General features: G+C 40.3%; 2 protein-coding genes across 3 annotated transcripts in view; one reads left to right on the top strand and one right to left on the bottom strand.

The window, feature by feature from the left end:
- Vta1 (vesicle trafficking 1) overlaps positions 1 to 13,302 on the bottom strand; it is a 73,985-nt gene extending 60,683 nt beyond the window's left edge. The window contains exon 1 of the mRNA XM_055627728.1: positions 13,163 to 13,302. Coding sequence (XP_055483703.1) covers positions 13,163 to 13,274 — 112 coding nt within the window. The 5' untranslated portion in view covers positions 13,275 to 13,302. The remainder of the gene's footprint in view (positions 1 to 13,162) is intronic.
- A 1,051-nt stretch (positions 13,303 to 14,353) lies between these two features.
- LOC129691580 (core histone macro-H2A.2-like) lies at positions 14,354 to 15,469 on the top strand. Of its 2 annotated transcripts, XM_055627723.1 has the most exons (2): positions 14,354 to 14,797; positions 14,828 to 15,469. In XM_055627723.1, exons 1-2 carry the CDS (start codon positions 14,354 to 14,356, stop codon positions 15,467 to 15,469), a joined length of 1,086 nt encoding a protein of 361 aa, XP_055483698.1. The 2 variants fall into 2 exon arrangements, with proteins under 2 accessions (XP_055483698.1, XP_055483697.1); XM_055627722.1 differs by having other exon boundaries at positions 14,354 to 15,469.
- Positions 15,470 to 16,577: the final 1,108 nt, after the last annotated feature.

The following is a 16,577-nucleotide window of genomic DNA, read 5'->3' as shown; positions in this document are numbered from 1 at the left end:
CACAAGAAGACCTACAGAGTAAACTAACCTGGGCCTATGGGGGCTCACAGAGACTGAACCACCAACCAAAGAGCATCCATGGACTTGTCCTAAGTCCCCTGCACATATGTAGCAGATGTGCAGCTTGGTCTTCATGTGGATCCCTCCAACAATTGGATTAGGGGCCTTCTCTGACTCTGATGCCTCCCTTTGGATCCTGTCCCCCCAACTGGGCTGGCTGCCTTGTCTGGCCTCAATGGGGGAGGATGTGGCTAGTCCTGCAGTGACTTAATGTGACAGGGAAGGTTGGTACCCATGGGGGACCTCTGCATCTTCTGAGGAGAAGGAAAGGGGAAAGTAAGGAGAAGCGTGTATGTAGGGGAAGGGAATGAGATAAAAGGAGGGGGCTGCAATCAGGATGTAAAGTGAATAACAAATAAAATTTTAAGAATGACAATTAAAAGAAAAAAAAAAAAAAGAAAAGACAAACCACTTAAAAACCAGCTTCTAGAGGTCCAGGAAAATGTCTAGTGTCTATATTACATGTGACTAGATTCCCAAATGAAGGGATCTAGCAAGAAAGGTATCAAAGAGAAGGTGGAAGAAAAACAAACTGTCAAATCTAGTACACTGAAAGTATAAGTGCACTTGTCAAAAAGGCTGAGATAAAAGCTTACTTTCTCACAGGAGAGGCTGAAATAATCTCAGCATCAAACTAAGTAAGAAATGACATAGTTCTGAGAGAGAAAAAGGAATGCTATAAAATTTAAAGGTTAGGCTAAAAAGGAAGAAGAATGATGAAAATGATATTTATGTGGTCAAATACATGAAAAAATATCTTCTCTCTATAAAAAATTAAAACAAAATGGTTAATAAGTAAAAATGGATAGGGTACATGATATACAGATGAATACAATGCATACCAATTACTGGCAAAGGGTAGGAAAAATGATAGTTTATGGTATACAGTTACATACCACCTGAGAGCAGATTGTAATGCTTTAATGTAAATTTTATACTAACTACTAATAAATAAGAAATATTCATTAATTATAACATAAATATTATTGGAAGAATAACAATCCTTAAACAAACAAACAAACAAACAAATCCCAAAACAAACACTGGAGAGGACTGGAGAGATGGCTTAGTGGTTAGGAGCACTCTATTTGTTTTTGCAGAGGATCTGAATTCTATTCCTAGCACCTACATGAAGAAGCACAACTCTCTGTTGTAATTTCAGTGCTAAGTGATGCCATGGCCTCTTCTGACCACTGCAGGCAATGCATGCACATGGTGCACAGACAAACACACAGTAGAAGCACTCACACGCACACCTCTGTCCTCCCCACACACCAAAGACTACCCAAATTATCTATCAAAGAGTCAAAAAAGGGGGGAAAAAAACAGAAAAATCAAATACAATACTGATAGCAAAAGTAGACTTAAATTCAAGCACATTAATGACTACATTAAACAAGTAATTTACTCCAATTAAAAGGTGAAGGTTATCATTCTGAGTAAAAATTATGACTCAAGAATATACGAAAATGGTAAGACTCCAGTACTGTAAATCAATACTACATTGTGATTCCATCTTATCCCAATCAAAATGGCTAAGCAAAAACCAACAAATGCTGATATGAGAAGGAAGCATATTCATACATTGTGCAGGAAAATCTAAATTCGTATAACCAACAAAATATCAGGATGGAGCTTCCTCAAAAACTCACAACTGTGTGACCTACAGCCACCATTCTCAGTGGTGTACATCTGAAGGAACAAGGCCAGCTTACTGTAGAGGTACCTGTACATCCATGTTTACTGAGACACTCTTCACAACAATCAGGTTATAGAATCAACAGCTTTCATTAACAAGTAGGTAAAATGTGTCACACACACATAATTTTACATTTTAGTCACTTCAAACAAATGTTACCTGTAAAGACTGTAAGTGGGAAGCCATGTGATTATTTATTCTTTTGTATGTATTTCAAACTTAAAAAAAAAAAAACCCAAACATTTTGATCAATGTTTCTCAAAGGTGGCAAAACAAATACTGCCTCTTGCTTCTAGAGGGAGCAGGAAAAGGATGGGGTGCATGGGTAAATGTATATGCACACAAATGCCAGAAGGCAATGTCGGGTGATTATTTTCAATGTCCGTCACATATCTAACTGAACTTGTAACCTGCTGACTAGATAGACTGGCTGGCCAATCAGTTCCAGAGATCCATCTTTCCCTGCATTCCGAGTGCTGAGATTGCAGAAGACTGCTGTCACACCTGGCATTTATGTGGTTGTTGGGAATCAAAGTTGGGTGGTCACACTTGCATGTTAAGTACTTTATGACTGAAACATGTTCCCAGTTACTGCAGTGTCTGGGGGAACTGCTGCCACTTACAACAATGATGTTCTAAAATGTGCTGGAAAGTCCTGTCAAACAAAAAATTGCTCTTCCATGATTTCCAGCAGTGTTTTCAGATGGAAACAATAATAAATTGAGTCTTAATAAACAAAAGCACCCTCCCTCAAAACTTGATAAGCCCCAGGATAGAAAAACAAACATAATAACAACAGCTAAATGAAGCCTATTATATATAGTTCTGCACTATTCAAAAGGATGTGGCTTTCTTCCCTCCCTACCCCTCACACATTGCCTTTTTTTGAGCAGTCAAATGTAACTATTATGAAAAGCAAGCCTTATCAAAAAGTTGTTTAAATTCTCTGGCATGTCAAAGAAAATAAAAGTTGAGCGGTTGCACAGGCTCCATTCACGCAATCACAGTTGTTTTTTGTTTTTGTTTTTTCCTGAAGAGTTTTATTTAAAGAAAGGAGAGTAGTCAAATGATTCAAATGACTGTTTTTAAAACAAAATATGGGTGGCCATATACTTGCAGAAATCGAAGTAATGGAATTATAATGCATAAAGCAGGAATTGATCATTCTGTATTTTTACTGTTAATCTGTCACTGTCATAGCACAGTATCCTGAAATGGTCTATAATTAAAACAAATTTAAAAAACTATGGTCTCCATTTATCATTAAAGTTCTGAAACTACAACGATAACAAGATTCTTCCCATTGGTTTAGACTTATCTAACTTAAAAATCCATTTTGTTTTCCTGTGTGACTAACAACAAATTACTAACAGGCAATCATTCTTAATTCTAATTTCCATATGTGTTCCATATAATTTCTTTTCATTAGCAAAGAAAACCAACTATTGGAGGTTGGTCTGATGTGTGTTACTAGCCCTTAAGGTCTGGTTAAACCTATCTTTGTTTTGTAAACCTGCCTAAGACATATCTGATTGGTTGATTAAACAGCCTATACCTTCTCAGGGCAGAATGGGGTAGGCATGGCTAAGGTTCCTGGGCTTTTGCAGTTCAAGAGAGAATCTCAAAACAGAGACAGTAAGGGGAACAGGGACTGTCTCTGACATAAACTCTGGTTGGCTCTTTGATCAACTCCCCACGATGGGGGAACAGCCTTACCAGGCCACTGAGGAAGACAATGCAGCCAGTCCTGATAAGACCTGATATGCTAGGGTCAGATGGAAGGGGAAGAGGACCTCCCCTATCAGTGGACTGGGGCAGGGGCTTGGGAGGAGAAGAGGAAGGAAGAGGAAGGGAGGGCAGGATTGGGAGGGGATGAGGGAGAAGGCTACAGCTGGGATACAAAGTGAATAAATAGAATAAACAAAAAAACAAAAAAACAAACAGAAGGCAGGAAGAGAGAAAGGAGGATGCCAGGATGCATCACTGTGGAGAAGAAACCACATGGGGCCGGGAAGAAGGACCCCAAAAATGGCATGGAAAGGCCCAGATAAATAAAAACAAGTATTTCATAAGATTATGGATGGTCCTTGGTTGGAGATACAGTCTCAGATAAGACACCTGTGCCCAGATATATTTGGTCCTTGTGGAGCTCCCGTCCTCTTCAGGTCTTACTAACTCCCCCTTCTTTCATATGATTCCCTGCACTCTGTCCAAGGTTTGGTTATGAGTCTCAGCATCTGCTTTAATACACTGCTAGGTAGAGTCTTTCAGAGGCCCTCGGTGGTAGGCTCCTCTCCTGTTACTTTTCCTACTTCCAATGTTCATCCCATTTGTCTTTCTAATCGAAGATTGATCATCTTACCCCAGGTCCTCTTTCTTGTTTATCTTCTTTATATGTACAGATTTTAGTATGTTTATCCTATCTTATAGGTCTAGTATCCACTTATAAGTGAGTATATACTGTGTGTGTCTTTCTGCTTCTGGGATACCTCACTCAGGATGATCTTTTCTAGATTCCACCATTTGCCTGCAAATTTTGTGATTTCCTTGTTTTTAATTGCTGAGATATAACCTAGAACCCCTGCTCGGATGTAGCCCATGGCAGCTCAGTCTCCAAGTGGGTGTCCTAGTAAGGGGAACAGGGACTGTATCTGACATGAACTCAATAGCTGGCTCTTTGAGCCCCTCCCCTCCATGGAGGTGCAGCCTTGCTAGGCCACAGAGATGGACATTGCAGCCAGTTCCGAAGAAACATCATAAGCTAGGGTCAGATGGAAGGGGAGGACCTCCCATATCAGTGGACTTAGAGAGGGGAAGGGAGGAGTCCAGGGAGAAGGAGGGAGGGTGGGATCAAGAGGAAATAAGGGAGAGGGCTACAACTGGGATACAAAGTAAATAAACTGTAACTAATATAAAAATAAAAATTTAATTAAAAAAGAAATAAAAATTAAAAAAAAAGATTATGGGTGGAAGATAAGTCAGTTAAGGAGGACGGCATTGGATGGAGGCTGGGAGATGGATGGTGAAGTGATTCAGACTGTAGGTAGGAATATTTGCCTGGCCCAAGGTAAACAAGGCAATTATAAAATTATTTGTGATAGCAGGTTAGATAATACCACCCTGATAATCTTAGGGTTAATAATAAATGTTATATAGCCCAACAGAGCCATTTTTAAGTGTACTACTACACTAACATTTTTGGTATTTAAGTTAAACTTTTCTGCTTTTCAGTGCTGAAAGTCATATGTATTAACAACTTCCTGAGGAACTATTTAATCTTTCTCTGATCACATAAACAATGGGAGTCTCAGGGGCCTGTTTCATTGTCACTGAGGTCTATGGTTTTACATTGTCACCCCCTAGAGGAATCTTTAAAAGCCAAACTGGAATGTTTATACTTTTAGTTACAATGAACTTGAAAAGAAACCTTTCTGGATTTACTTAGCCTATAGCACCAAATCTGGCAGTGTCAACATTGTTATCATGTAGTTTTGTTAGTAAAACTCAAGATATTTTCTGGTTTTATTAAAAAAATAAAAATAAAAGGAGGAGCTTAAGATACAGTGCTAGGAGCAGAAAGCCTAACCTTCATTTCCTCTACTTACATTTCTCCCAAAATTATGTCATTATCTTTTGCTAATTACTTATCACAGACAACTTTTTTCTTCAACATTCCTCATCTCCACCTGTCATTCAGGTGTTGCTTCTACCACCTAGCAACAGAGGACCACAATGACTGCACGATCAAATGACCCTAAAGAAAAACAAAGTTTTAGAAGGCATTTTGGGAAAATGTAAATATAGTTAAGAGGTTACAGTTTGCAGAAACTTGTGTTTAGGGAATAATCACAAATATGGTAAGAGCTTTAAGCAGAATTCCATGAAATTTATATGATGTATATTTTTTTTAAAAAAACAGAAAATGTATGAGTATCTACGAAACACAGACACTGTGTAAAATATATTGGAAATTGCTAGATCTGGTCCTGTGGGGAACACTAAATTCAGGAAGATCTTTCTATTCTCAGGTTTGCTGAGCATGCACCTGTAATCCTAGCACCCAGGCCATAGAGGCAAGAGGACCAAGAGTTCAAAGCCAATGTGGACTACACAAATACCTGTTATGTGGTAGCAAAATACCTCTGTTAGAGCACTGGCCTACTATGTCAGGCCAAGGATGGTACAAGTTTTGCTGTAAATAAAACAGTAAAATTTCAAAACAAATTCTTTGTGTAAATATATCAAAAATGTAAAAATAAGTACTATGAAAATAGTATCTTCACTGATAGAATTGAAAAAATAATCCTGTACAACAACAGACCTTCTAGAGGTATCTACATTCCTGATATCAAGCTGTACTATAGAGCAATAGTAATAAAAACTGCCTGGTACTGGCATAGAAACAGACTGGTGGATCAATGGACTCAAATAGAAGATGCAGGAAAAAAAAAAATCCACACACATATGGATACTTGATTTTTGACAAAGAAGCCAAAACCATACAATGAAAAAAAGACAGCATCTTCAACAAATGGTGCTGGTCTAACTGGATGTAGAAAAATGCAAATAGATACATACTTACCACCCTGAACAAAACTAAATTCTAAGTGGATCAAAGACCTTAACATAAAACCAGACACACTAAATCAGTTAAAGGAAAAACTGGGAAAGAGCCTTGACCTCATTGGCACAGGAGACAACTTCCTGAACAGAACACCAACACCACAGACAAGATCAACAATCAATAAATGGATGTCATAAAACTGAAAAGCTTCTGTAAAGCAAAGGATACCGTCATCAGAAAAAAACGATAGCCCACAGACTGGGAAAGGATATTCATCAACCTTCTATCTGACAGAGGGCTAATATGCAGAATATATAAAGAACTCAAGAAGTTAAAAAGCAACAAATCAAGTAATCCAATTAAAAAAATGGAGTACAGCGCTAAAGAGAGAACTCTCAATACAAGAATACTGAATGGCAGAGAAACACTTAAAGAAATGCTCAATGTCCTTTGTCATCAGGGAAATGAAAATCAAAACAACCCTGAGATTTCACCTAACACCCATCAGAATGGCTAAGAACAAACACTCAAGTGACAACACATGCTAGAAAGGATGTAGAGAAAGGCATTGCTGGTAGGAATGTAAACTTGTACAACCACTTTGGAAATCAATCTGGTGCTTTCTCAGAAAATTAGGAATAGTGCTACCTCAAGATCCAGCTACACCACTCCTAGGCATATATCCAAAATATGCTCAAGTATACAACAAGGACATTTGCTCAACCATGTTTGTAGCAGCTTTATTTGTAATAAACAGAAGCTGGAAACAACTCAGATGGCCCTCAAATGAGGAATGAATGCAGAAATTGTGGTATATCTACACAGTGGAATGTTACTCAGCAAGGAAATCATGAAATTTGCAGGTAAATGGTGGGATCTGGAAAAGATCATCCTGAGTGAGCTATCCCACAAGCAGAAAGACACACAGGGCATATACTCACTCATAAGTGGATATTAGACATATAATATAGGATAAACATACTAAAATCTGTACACTTAAAGAAGCTAAGCAAGAAGGAGGACCCTAGGTAACATGATCAATCCTCACTCAGAAAGGCAACTGGGATGGACACTGGAAGAGGGGGAAACAGGGAACAGGACAGGAGCCTACCACAGAGGGCCTCTGAAAGACTCTACCCAAAACAGATGCTGAGATTCATAGCCAACTTTTGGGCAGAGTGCGGGAATCTTATGAAAGAAGGGGGAGATAGAAAGACCTGGAGGGGACAGGAGCTCAACAAGGAGAGCAATAGAACAACAACAACAAAAAAAAATCTGGGTCCAGGGGTCTTTTTTGAGACTGATACTCCAACCAAGGACTGTGCCTGGAGATAACCTAGAACCTTTGCACAGATGTAGCCCATGGCAGCTCAGTCTCCAAGTGGGTGCCCTAGTAATGGGAACAGGGGCTGTCTCTAACATGAACTCCCTCAGCTATGTCAGTGAAGACTTTAGTATACTTTCCTGAATTAGCAATTTTCATATTTAAAAATGATATTCATTTTAACTTATTATTGATTGTTTTTGTTAGGGTTCCTATTGCTGTGATTAAACACCATGTCATAAGCATTCCTTGGGGAAGAAAGTGTTTATCTCATCCATAATTCATCACCAAAAGCAGTTAGGACAGGAACTCAATTAGTGCAGAAACCTGGCAGCAGGGGTTGATGCAGAGACCAAGGTAGAGTGGTAGAGTGCTGCTTACTGACTTGCTCCCTTACTGACAGGGCTGATTTGTTTGCTTAGTCTGCTTTCTTACCAACTTCCCAGGGATGGTAGCATCCAGAATAGCCTGGGCCTTCCCACATCAATCACTAACCAAGAAAATGTGCTATAGGCTTGCCTACAGCCATATTTCATGAAGACATTTTCTCAGTTGAAGTTTTCTCTTCATAGATAACTCTATCTTGTGTCAAGTTGATATAAAAACTAGGTAGCACACTGATTTAAGATGAATGTAATAATCAACACTCTGTCTTTCACTGGTTTTCTTTTCTTTCTTCTTTTTTTTTGTCTCTTTATTCACAGGGATCTTACATCTTTAAAAATGGGTCTGGGAGATGAGATGGCTCAATGATAAGGTTATTGTGCAAGTGCGGGGACCTAAGTTAAGGTTCCCAGCACCTTCCATTATTCATACTACTTGTAAGTAGAATTTTAAATGATAAAGGAATTGTAATTTCAGTCTTTTTATCTCAGAGAAATGAGCATTTATGATGTTATAAAAATCCTCTGTGACCTTATTGGCTTTACTCACGATGTTATTAGGAAACCATTTTATGTGACGTGAAATAATAAGATGACTGAGCTTGTCATCAGGCAGCTCTGATAAGAGCTGTGCCTCAAAAGCAAGCTTGAGGCAGACTACCTGACAACTCAAGATACCTCAGACAAGAGCCTAGCCCAGGACAGGCCTTGATATTTTAATGAGATAACCCCAAGGTGGTGTTGACATGCTAGGAAACCAGTTCCAAGCTGTGAGCAATAAGAGTACAAAGATAACACCCAATGAAAAGAAAAAAAAAAAAAAAAAAAAAAAAAAAAGGACCTTTGAGCGTGGTCTCTAGGATCACACTGCTCCCAAGACATAGATTCTCTAACTTTTGTGCTGATATTCAGTGGCAAAAGTACCCGAGACTGTGCATGGATGGCCCTGACCTCAGTGACCACTGAGCTTCCAGCACTGTTGCTGGGCCCACTTGTCAGCCTTAGAAGTTGGCCTATGCAGTCAAGGATATCAAGAACCTCCATCAGTGCCATCATCCCAGCTGAAGGATTCCATGGTGGATGTGGTAGAGCCTATAAGCTTCTGAGACTCTTTGTAGGGAAAGAATCCCCACTGGAACCTTGTAGCAGCATGTCCGCCCAAACAACAGTTCAGTACTTAAGAAGTATTTATTTAACTTTTCTTTTAGCATGATATTGTAAGGATTAGTTGCATGAATAAGACAAGCACATCCTAAGGCAAATCTTGTTTGGACATTCTAATACCAAGTGTCTTAGAGCCCATAGGCCATGCTCTCTGCAATGGATCTTAGGTTGCTGTGTCTCGACTGTGATGATAGGAATAGGAACCTACTTGACAAAATTGTTTAGAATTAAGCATGCATACATCTAAATAAATACATGTAAAACTTAGAATTCTGAGAAAACATGGTGAACTCTACAATTTAAAAATTCCGGCTAAGACATCATATGGCAATCATGAGGACAACAGGCTTTCTCTGTGTTATTTCTTACACTTGCACATGGACCAAAAGTGACTTCAAAAGAAAAACGTTTACTTAAAAAAATGAAAATTGCTGGCTGTGGTGTTACATACCCGCAAACTCAGTATTCAGGCGGGAGAGGTAAGTGGAGCTCATTGAATTGGAGGAAAACTAGAAAAACACACCACAACACAAGATAAACTTATGGGATTCTTTCTTGGAATGGACAGCTTTTTCAATTATGGGGAATTTTATTCACTATTTTGCTATGACCATGTTAAATAGTTCAAGGAAGGAAACAATAAATAACTTAGTACTGCTAAAGAGGAACAACGACAACAACAAACTAATATATTGTTTCAGCATTAACTTCTGATTAAAAAAATCAAAAGAGCAGGCAACCTAGAAATGTAAGAATATTAAGGTAAAAAAATATAAAACATAGGAAGATTCCTATTAAGTCCAGGAATCACTAATTTTTGCAAATCATATAAATACTCAGTAATAAGTATAAAGCATGTAACATATTATGGATTTCATAGTCTTAAAAATTCCTAACTACAATAATATCTGTATTAGAGATTATATTCATGTCAAGACACAGAGTTCTGTTTCATAAATATTTTATAAACAGAGACCCCAGATAATTTTTTTGTGCATATATCTGTTTCCCTACGTAGGCATGTATGGAGGAGGGATCAATGCTGGGTGTTTTCCTGTTGCTTTCCACTTTATTTTCTGAGACAAGGTCTCTCATTGAACCCAGACTTTATCCTCATTGCTTGGGCTGGATGGCAGTGCTCTTGTGTCTCACCTTCCCAGAATTATGCTACCTCTTTTACGTAGGTGCTAGAGATCTGAACTCAGTTTCTCATGTTTGCATAGTAAACACTTCACCCACTGAGCAATCTCTCCAGCACCCATCTCTCTAGCATGAGAAGTAAATTTATATATTTCAATAGTCTGAAGCATAAAACAATACTTCTCAGTGTGAAATTTTCTACTGGCTCATTAATGTTGGCATTAAACGCCTTTTGAATTTTAGAGCATACAGTGTGTGTGTGTGTGTGTGTGTGTGTGTGTGTGTGTGTGTGTGTGTAGGGATTATATCTAACTTAAAAGGTTTAAAAATAAACACAGTAATAAGAAGCTACCAGAAATGGCCAGATGTGAAAAAAAACACAAAACACAAAAACAAAACAATACTCATAAATAAAAAATAAAACTTGAAGTCAACTCAATAGATGTGTTAAGCAACAGATGTGTGGAAGTTAAGAAAAGGCCTCAAGTATATATACAATGATATATACTGAAATAAATGAAATATATGAAAGAATTAAGAGGAAAAAGTAAAGGGAGAAAGTCAGAGGGAAAAGGATAGCATATGTATTAGAAATCTCACAACAGCTATAACGAAGCATCAACAACATAAATTTCTATAACTGATAAAAGATCCATTTACAGTCTTAAGAAACTAAATCCCAAGTGAGTACATAAGAGAAATCAAGGTCTAGAAAACTAGAATGTATCCTAGAAATTGACAGACAATTTATATTAAGCACTTTGGATAAAGGACTTCCTGAAGAAAAACCCGACTGTGAATTGAAAGAATATAGTTGCAGTACATACAACAAAGGCTTAGTATATATTATTAGGAAAAGAGATTTCAACAGAAACATGGGCAAAAGCAACAAAAGGCAGTTCAAAAGAAAACCACATGTTTAATTAACATATGAATAGATGTTGAACCTCATTAAGAGTCAGAGAATTGCAAATATCACTTCAAAGAGACAGCATCCACAGTTACCAAATTAGCAAAAATTAAAAACTATAGCAAGACCGAATTTGAGTTCATTAGTGCCTTCCTAGCATTCCTTAAATCCTGTGTGGACATTACACACTATCTTATAAACTGGGCTCATAACAAACATTTCATTACAGCCAAATGGATTTTGTCATAAAAATGCCCATCCATGACTCTAGGGGGAGGGATTCCACTGCAACAGAAACAAGCACAAAAACAATGACAGCAGATTAAAAGGTATTTACCAGAAAAGGGTCAGAACAAGAGTGGATTCACGTTCTATATTTACCTATAAGATGGAGCTGTAAGGCTCAATTTTAGGGGACTATCATGGGAAACACTTCTCTTTTCTTTTTATTGTTTTAAACAAAGGGAAAAAGGTTAGAACAAAGAGCAAGAATGAGCATGACATAGGAAGGAAAGGATACTGAGTAGCCACAAAGGTACAGGAATAAGGATTAGCTTAGAGGGGAACAAAGCCCGATTTCACAGTACTGAGACATTACTTCTTTGCCCTGTACAGGTTCTGTCTGGCTCTACACTCCTTTACTAGTTCCTCCTCTTTTACTCTTGCCTCTGGAGCCTCAGACTTTTACTCCTTCTAAAGGTATATTCTTCCCCAAATGTGCACAAAGGTCTGGTTTCAACTGTCAACTCTGAGGTATTCTCCGAACACAGAGAAATAAAATCCCCTCTCCACTACTGTTTACTTCTATTCCCTTTCCTGACTTACTTTATATAATGGCTAAATGCTACCTAAGCACCTACTCTCATGAGCCCTACTCTCATAGCTGCTTTTACAGCACCTCGGGAAGCCTGGCAAAAGGTAAAAAGGCTCAATAATTATCTGCTGCATGAATGGTTACTAGGATTTGAGGAACTTAAAAGAACAAATATAATGAAAACAATAGTCTTAAGATTTTTTATAAATATTTAGTATATTCTTCACCTTTCTGCTTGCAGTAGAGGTGACAATTCAGATCTTAAATCATGAGAAGTTTGGCAATTATAAGGGGGGGGGCATCCGTGCACATTTGAGAAATGATGTATTTGTAGAGAAGGGATGACTTGATCCAGATTTTTGCTAACAATGTCTGCAAGAGTGGACAGGTTTCTCTATTCTGAAAGTTTTTTACTTAAGTACTACAGCCATTTCTTGCAACAAAGATGAGTATAAAATTCAGAATATAGTTTACATAAAACTACTATCCCTAACCACTTTACCAATTCTAAAAGTCTGAAAAAAGTTAGATCTTCAGTGAAAGAGTATATACATCTCAAACTGGGAACACTGTTATTAAACTTCTCAACTTTCAGGATGACTAAACGACGACTGAAAATTCTTGTTGGTGGGAAAGAGGCGTATGAAAAACAAGTTAAGAACAGTCAAATTCAAATTTTTAGTAGTAAACATTGAACCCTTCATGAATTTTGGAACGGACTCGAAAGCTGTCATAAATTAACGTGCACTTTTTGCTATTTCCTATTAGTCTACCTTCCTTCCCATTTCTGAAAAACCCACTTCAGTTTCACCCCATCTCAAAGGCTCGTCTACCGAAGTTATAATTCCCAGAAGGCGGGTAGCTTTCGGGTAGACTCAGAAAAGCTGGGAGGCGTGTGCAGAGGACTCGGACGCGGGTGAGGTCAGTGCCGGGGCTCTTCAGCAGGAGAGGCAGAGGACACTAAGGTGCTTAGAGCGTCACAGGGCAGGCCAGAGGTCAAGACTCAGGTCTAAAGCCACAGGGCCAGGCGGGCCTCAACAACAGAGGGCGGCGCGTGGGCTCCGGGAGTAACCGTGAGGGAAGGCGGCGACTCGAGGGACTCACAGTAGTAGGCCACCACGGGGTCCCGTTTGTCATGCTCCTGAGCCGTTCTCAAATGATGCTGTATGCTCTTAAATTGAGCGGGTAGAGGCGGCAGCGGGGCCAGCGCGGCCATCTCCACTCCCGGAAGCGCCGCTTCCTACTAGCAGGCCACAGACGCTTCCGCTTCCGCCTTTGAGTGCCCAACGGCTTGTCCGCAACGGATGCCCGAAAGAGACAAACTTAGCTGTCTGGCTCCAGGCATTTATAACCGGGAAAATGAGCGTCTTCTATATTGTACACAGCACCAGCGCTCTCTGCTGGTAAGAGGAAGAGAGCATTTTTATTAATATGGAATTTAAGGAAAAGAAAGGGAAAAATAAGAAAGTGAAGTATATTAACTGGGAAAAAGGAAAACTCTCCCTCCCTTAACTATTGCTCGTGTGTGTGTGTGTGTGTGTGTGTGTGTGTGTGTGTGTGTGTGTGTGTTGGGAACATTCTAGGCAATCACTCTATACTATTAAGCTACCTTCTTAGCTCTCAACTTCCTCCCTCCCTCCCTTCCTTCCTTCTTTCCTCCTCCTCCCCTCCTCCCCTCTCCTTCCCTTTTCCCCTCCCCTCCCCCTTCCCCCTCTTAGGCATCCTTGTCCCACCTACAAGAGACTGGGTCTCACTAAGTTGCCAAAGCAGTCATTAAACTTTAAATCCATTACCTAGGGCTTCCCAGTTAGTAGAGATTAAAACCATGTTTATAGATAGCCCACAGCACTTTTGGGGGTTAGGGTGGGGCAAGGGCTCATTGATTTTAATAGAGCAAATGATCACAAAACAAACTTTTATAAGCATTCATTAAAGAAGTACACATTGCAACCTTTCTAGAAATTGTAGAGAGATACTGGAAACATATGTGAAGGAAGTTGGAACTGGAAACAACCATCGCTTTTAGAAGTGTTAGATCCGTGCATGAGAAGTACTGTTTAAATATTAAATTAAAATTTGCATGTTCACAGAACTGCTGCTTGCAGCCATTGACATGCACAGACACACCCCAAGAGAGGCAGGGTCCTGTCCGCCACCTGCAGCACGTGGTCGAACCTGGCGCCAGGATTGGTGCTCATTAGGCCACCGGCCCCCAGAGCTCGCGGCCCAGCACCAGTACTGTGTAAGTGCCAGGAGGCCATTTTGTCAGCAAGCTGAGAGGAAGACTGAGGCAAGATGTCAGGCCGGAGTGGGAAGAAAATGTCCAAGCTGTCCAGGTCAGCCAGGGCTGGTGTCATCTTTCCAGTAGGCCGGTTGATGCATTACCTGAAAAAGGGGACATTCAAGTACAGGATCAGCTTCGGTGCACCCGTCTACATAGCCGCTGTCATTGAGTACCTAGTAGCAGAAATCCTAGAATTGGCTGGGAATGCTGCGAGGGACAACCACAAGGCCCGGATAGCCCCCAGACACATCCTGCTGGCCGTTGCCAATGATGAGGAGCTCAACCAGCTGCTGAAAGGAGTGACCATCGCCAGTGGGGGTGTCCTGCCAAAAATCCACCCTGAACTGCTGGCCAAAAAACAAGGGATCACAGGCCAGTCAGAAACGATCCTCTCCCCGACCCCAGACAAAAGAGGAAGAAAGGCCTCATCAGGCAGGAAGGGGGGAAAGAACTCCGTGAGCACCAATCCACGGACGCCCAGGAAGTCCATGCCAAAGGACAGCGGTAAGGAAAGAACATCCAGTTCCACCTCTGAAGATGGGCCAGGAGATGGATTCACCACCCTGTCTTCGAAGAGCCTCGTTCTGGGGCAGAAGCTATCCCTGACCCAAAGTGACATCAGCCATATTGGCTCCATGAGGGTGGACGCCATTGTCCACCCAACCACAGCCGAAATTGACCTCAAGGAAGAGATAGGTAAAGCCTTGGAAAAGGCTGGGGGTAAAGAGTTACTGGACATGGTAAAGGAGCTTCGCAAATCCCAAGGCCCTTTGGAAGTTGCTGAAACTGCCGTCAGCCAATCCAGGGGACTCGCAGCCAAGTGTGTCATTCACTGTCACATCCCGCAGTGGGGCTCCGACAGCTGTGAAGAACAGCTGGAAGAGACCATCAAAAACTGCCTGTCTGCAGCTGAGGATGAGAAGCTTAAGTCCATCGCCTTCCTGCCTTTCCCCAGTGGCAGAAACTGCTTTCCCAAACAGACGGCCACCCAGGTGACCCTCAAGGCCATCTCAGCCCACTTCGAAGACTCGAGAGCATCCTCTCTGAAGAACGTGTACTTCCTGCTCTTCGACAGTGAGAGCATCGGCGTCTATGTGCAGGAAATGGCCAAACTGGACACCGAGTAGAGCTCGAGCTGGCACGGAGGAGGACCAATGTCACGTCACAGGAGCAGGGGTTTATTTTTTTAAAGGATTGAGGAAGGGTGACATGGCAGGGGAGCAGAGGGCATCTGAGAGGGTGTCTGAGCAGTGGAACAGGTCCTGCCTGCCTGGGGAAGAGGCCCAGTGCATTATACATTCTCTTTACAAAGGGCCACTTCCGCACTTAGCCAGGTCTCCACCAGGGGTTTCTTTCCATGTGTTTTCTTCCTGTTGTTTTAGAACTTTTTTTAAAAAAATAAACAAACATAAAATTAGACCTTATTTAGACTTACAGAATTGACTTCTACACACACTCTCGTTCTGTCTCACAGACACACAAATACTTTCAAAGTTCTTAAGGCATTGGTTCCTCCTTCTTCCAAGCAAAGAGGAGGTGACAGCCAAACTTGGGTATGCTGGCTCTCTCCCTCAATGGAGAGGAGATGGGAAAGAAATCTTGGGATACTTTCTGTAACAGGGTTCCCTCCCTGCCCCTGAAATATTTGTAATTACACCTAAAAGGATTTTGCTTCGGGATTTTTTGTTTGTTCAGTTTTGTTTCTTAAAGAAAAAGAAAAATGCAAAAAAAAAAAAATAATAATTGCGTGTTCACGCATTAGACTAAATTGTACTGCTTAAATATTAAATTAAAATGTGCATGTTCACATATTGGACTAAATAGCCATCCATTTTCAAATTTGAAAGCTAGGTGCAGATTAACGAAGACTGAATCCTTTCTCTGATCTGGCTAGTGTATGTTTTAGTGACCTACTACTATGCAAGTTGATTAATCGCCGTAGATGATGAGCAGGAAGAAAGTGTTATCCTTGTCAAAATGGAACCCTGCAGTTTCACTCAACCCTGCTGACTCATGAAATTTAAAGCGTGCTTCACCTCATTATAAGCAGTTTCTTGTGCCTCCACTCCATTCCATAATATCATCCTTACGGACTACTTGCGTTTCATTTGCACCTTTCTTTTCCTCTCTCTCTCTCCCAGTACTCAATTCTGAGGCTTTATTTTAATTTTTTTTTTTTTTTACTGAAATCCTAGTACTGCCAAGAACTAAAATCTGAAGCTATGAAATTTCCTA

Source organism: Psammomys obesus, unplaced genomic scaffold (assembly GCF_907164565.1).
Source record: "Psammomys obesus unplaced genomic scaffold, mPsaObe1.curated_primary_1811, whole genome shotgun sequence".
Classification (NCBI taxonomy): domain Eukaryota; kingdom Metazoa; phylum Chordata; class Mammalia; order Rodentia; family Muridae; genus Psammomys; species Psammomys obesus.
This window is presented reverse-complemented; position numbering and strand designations above follow the sequence as displayed.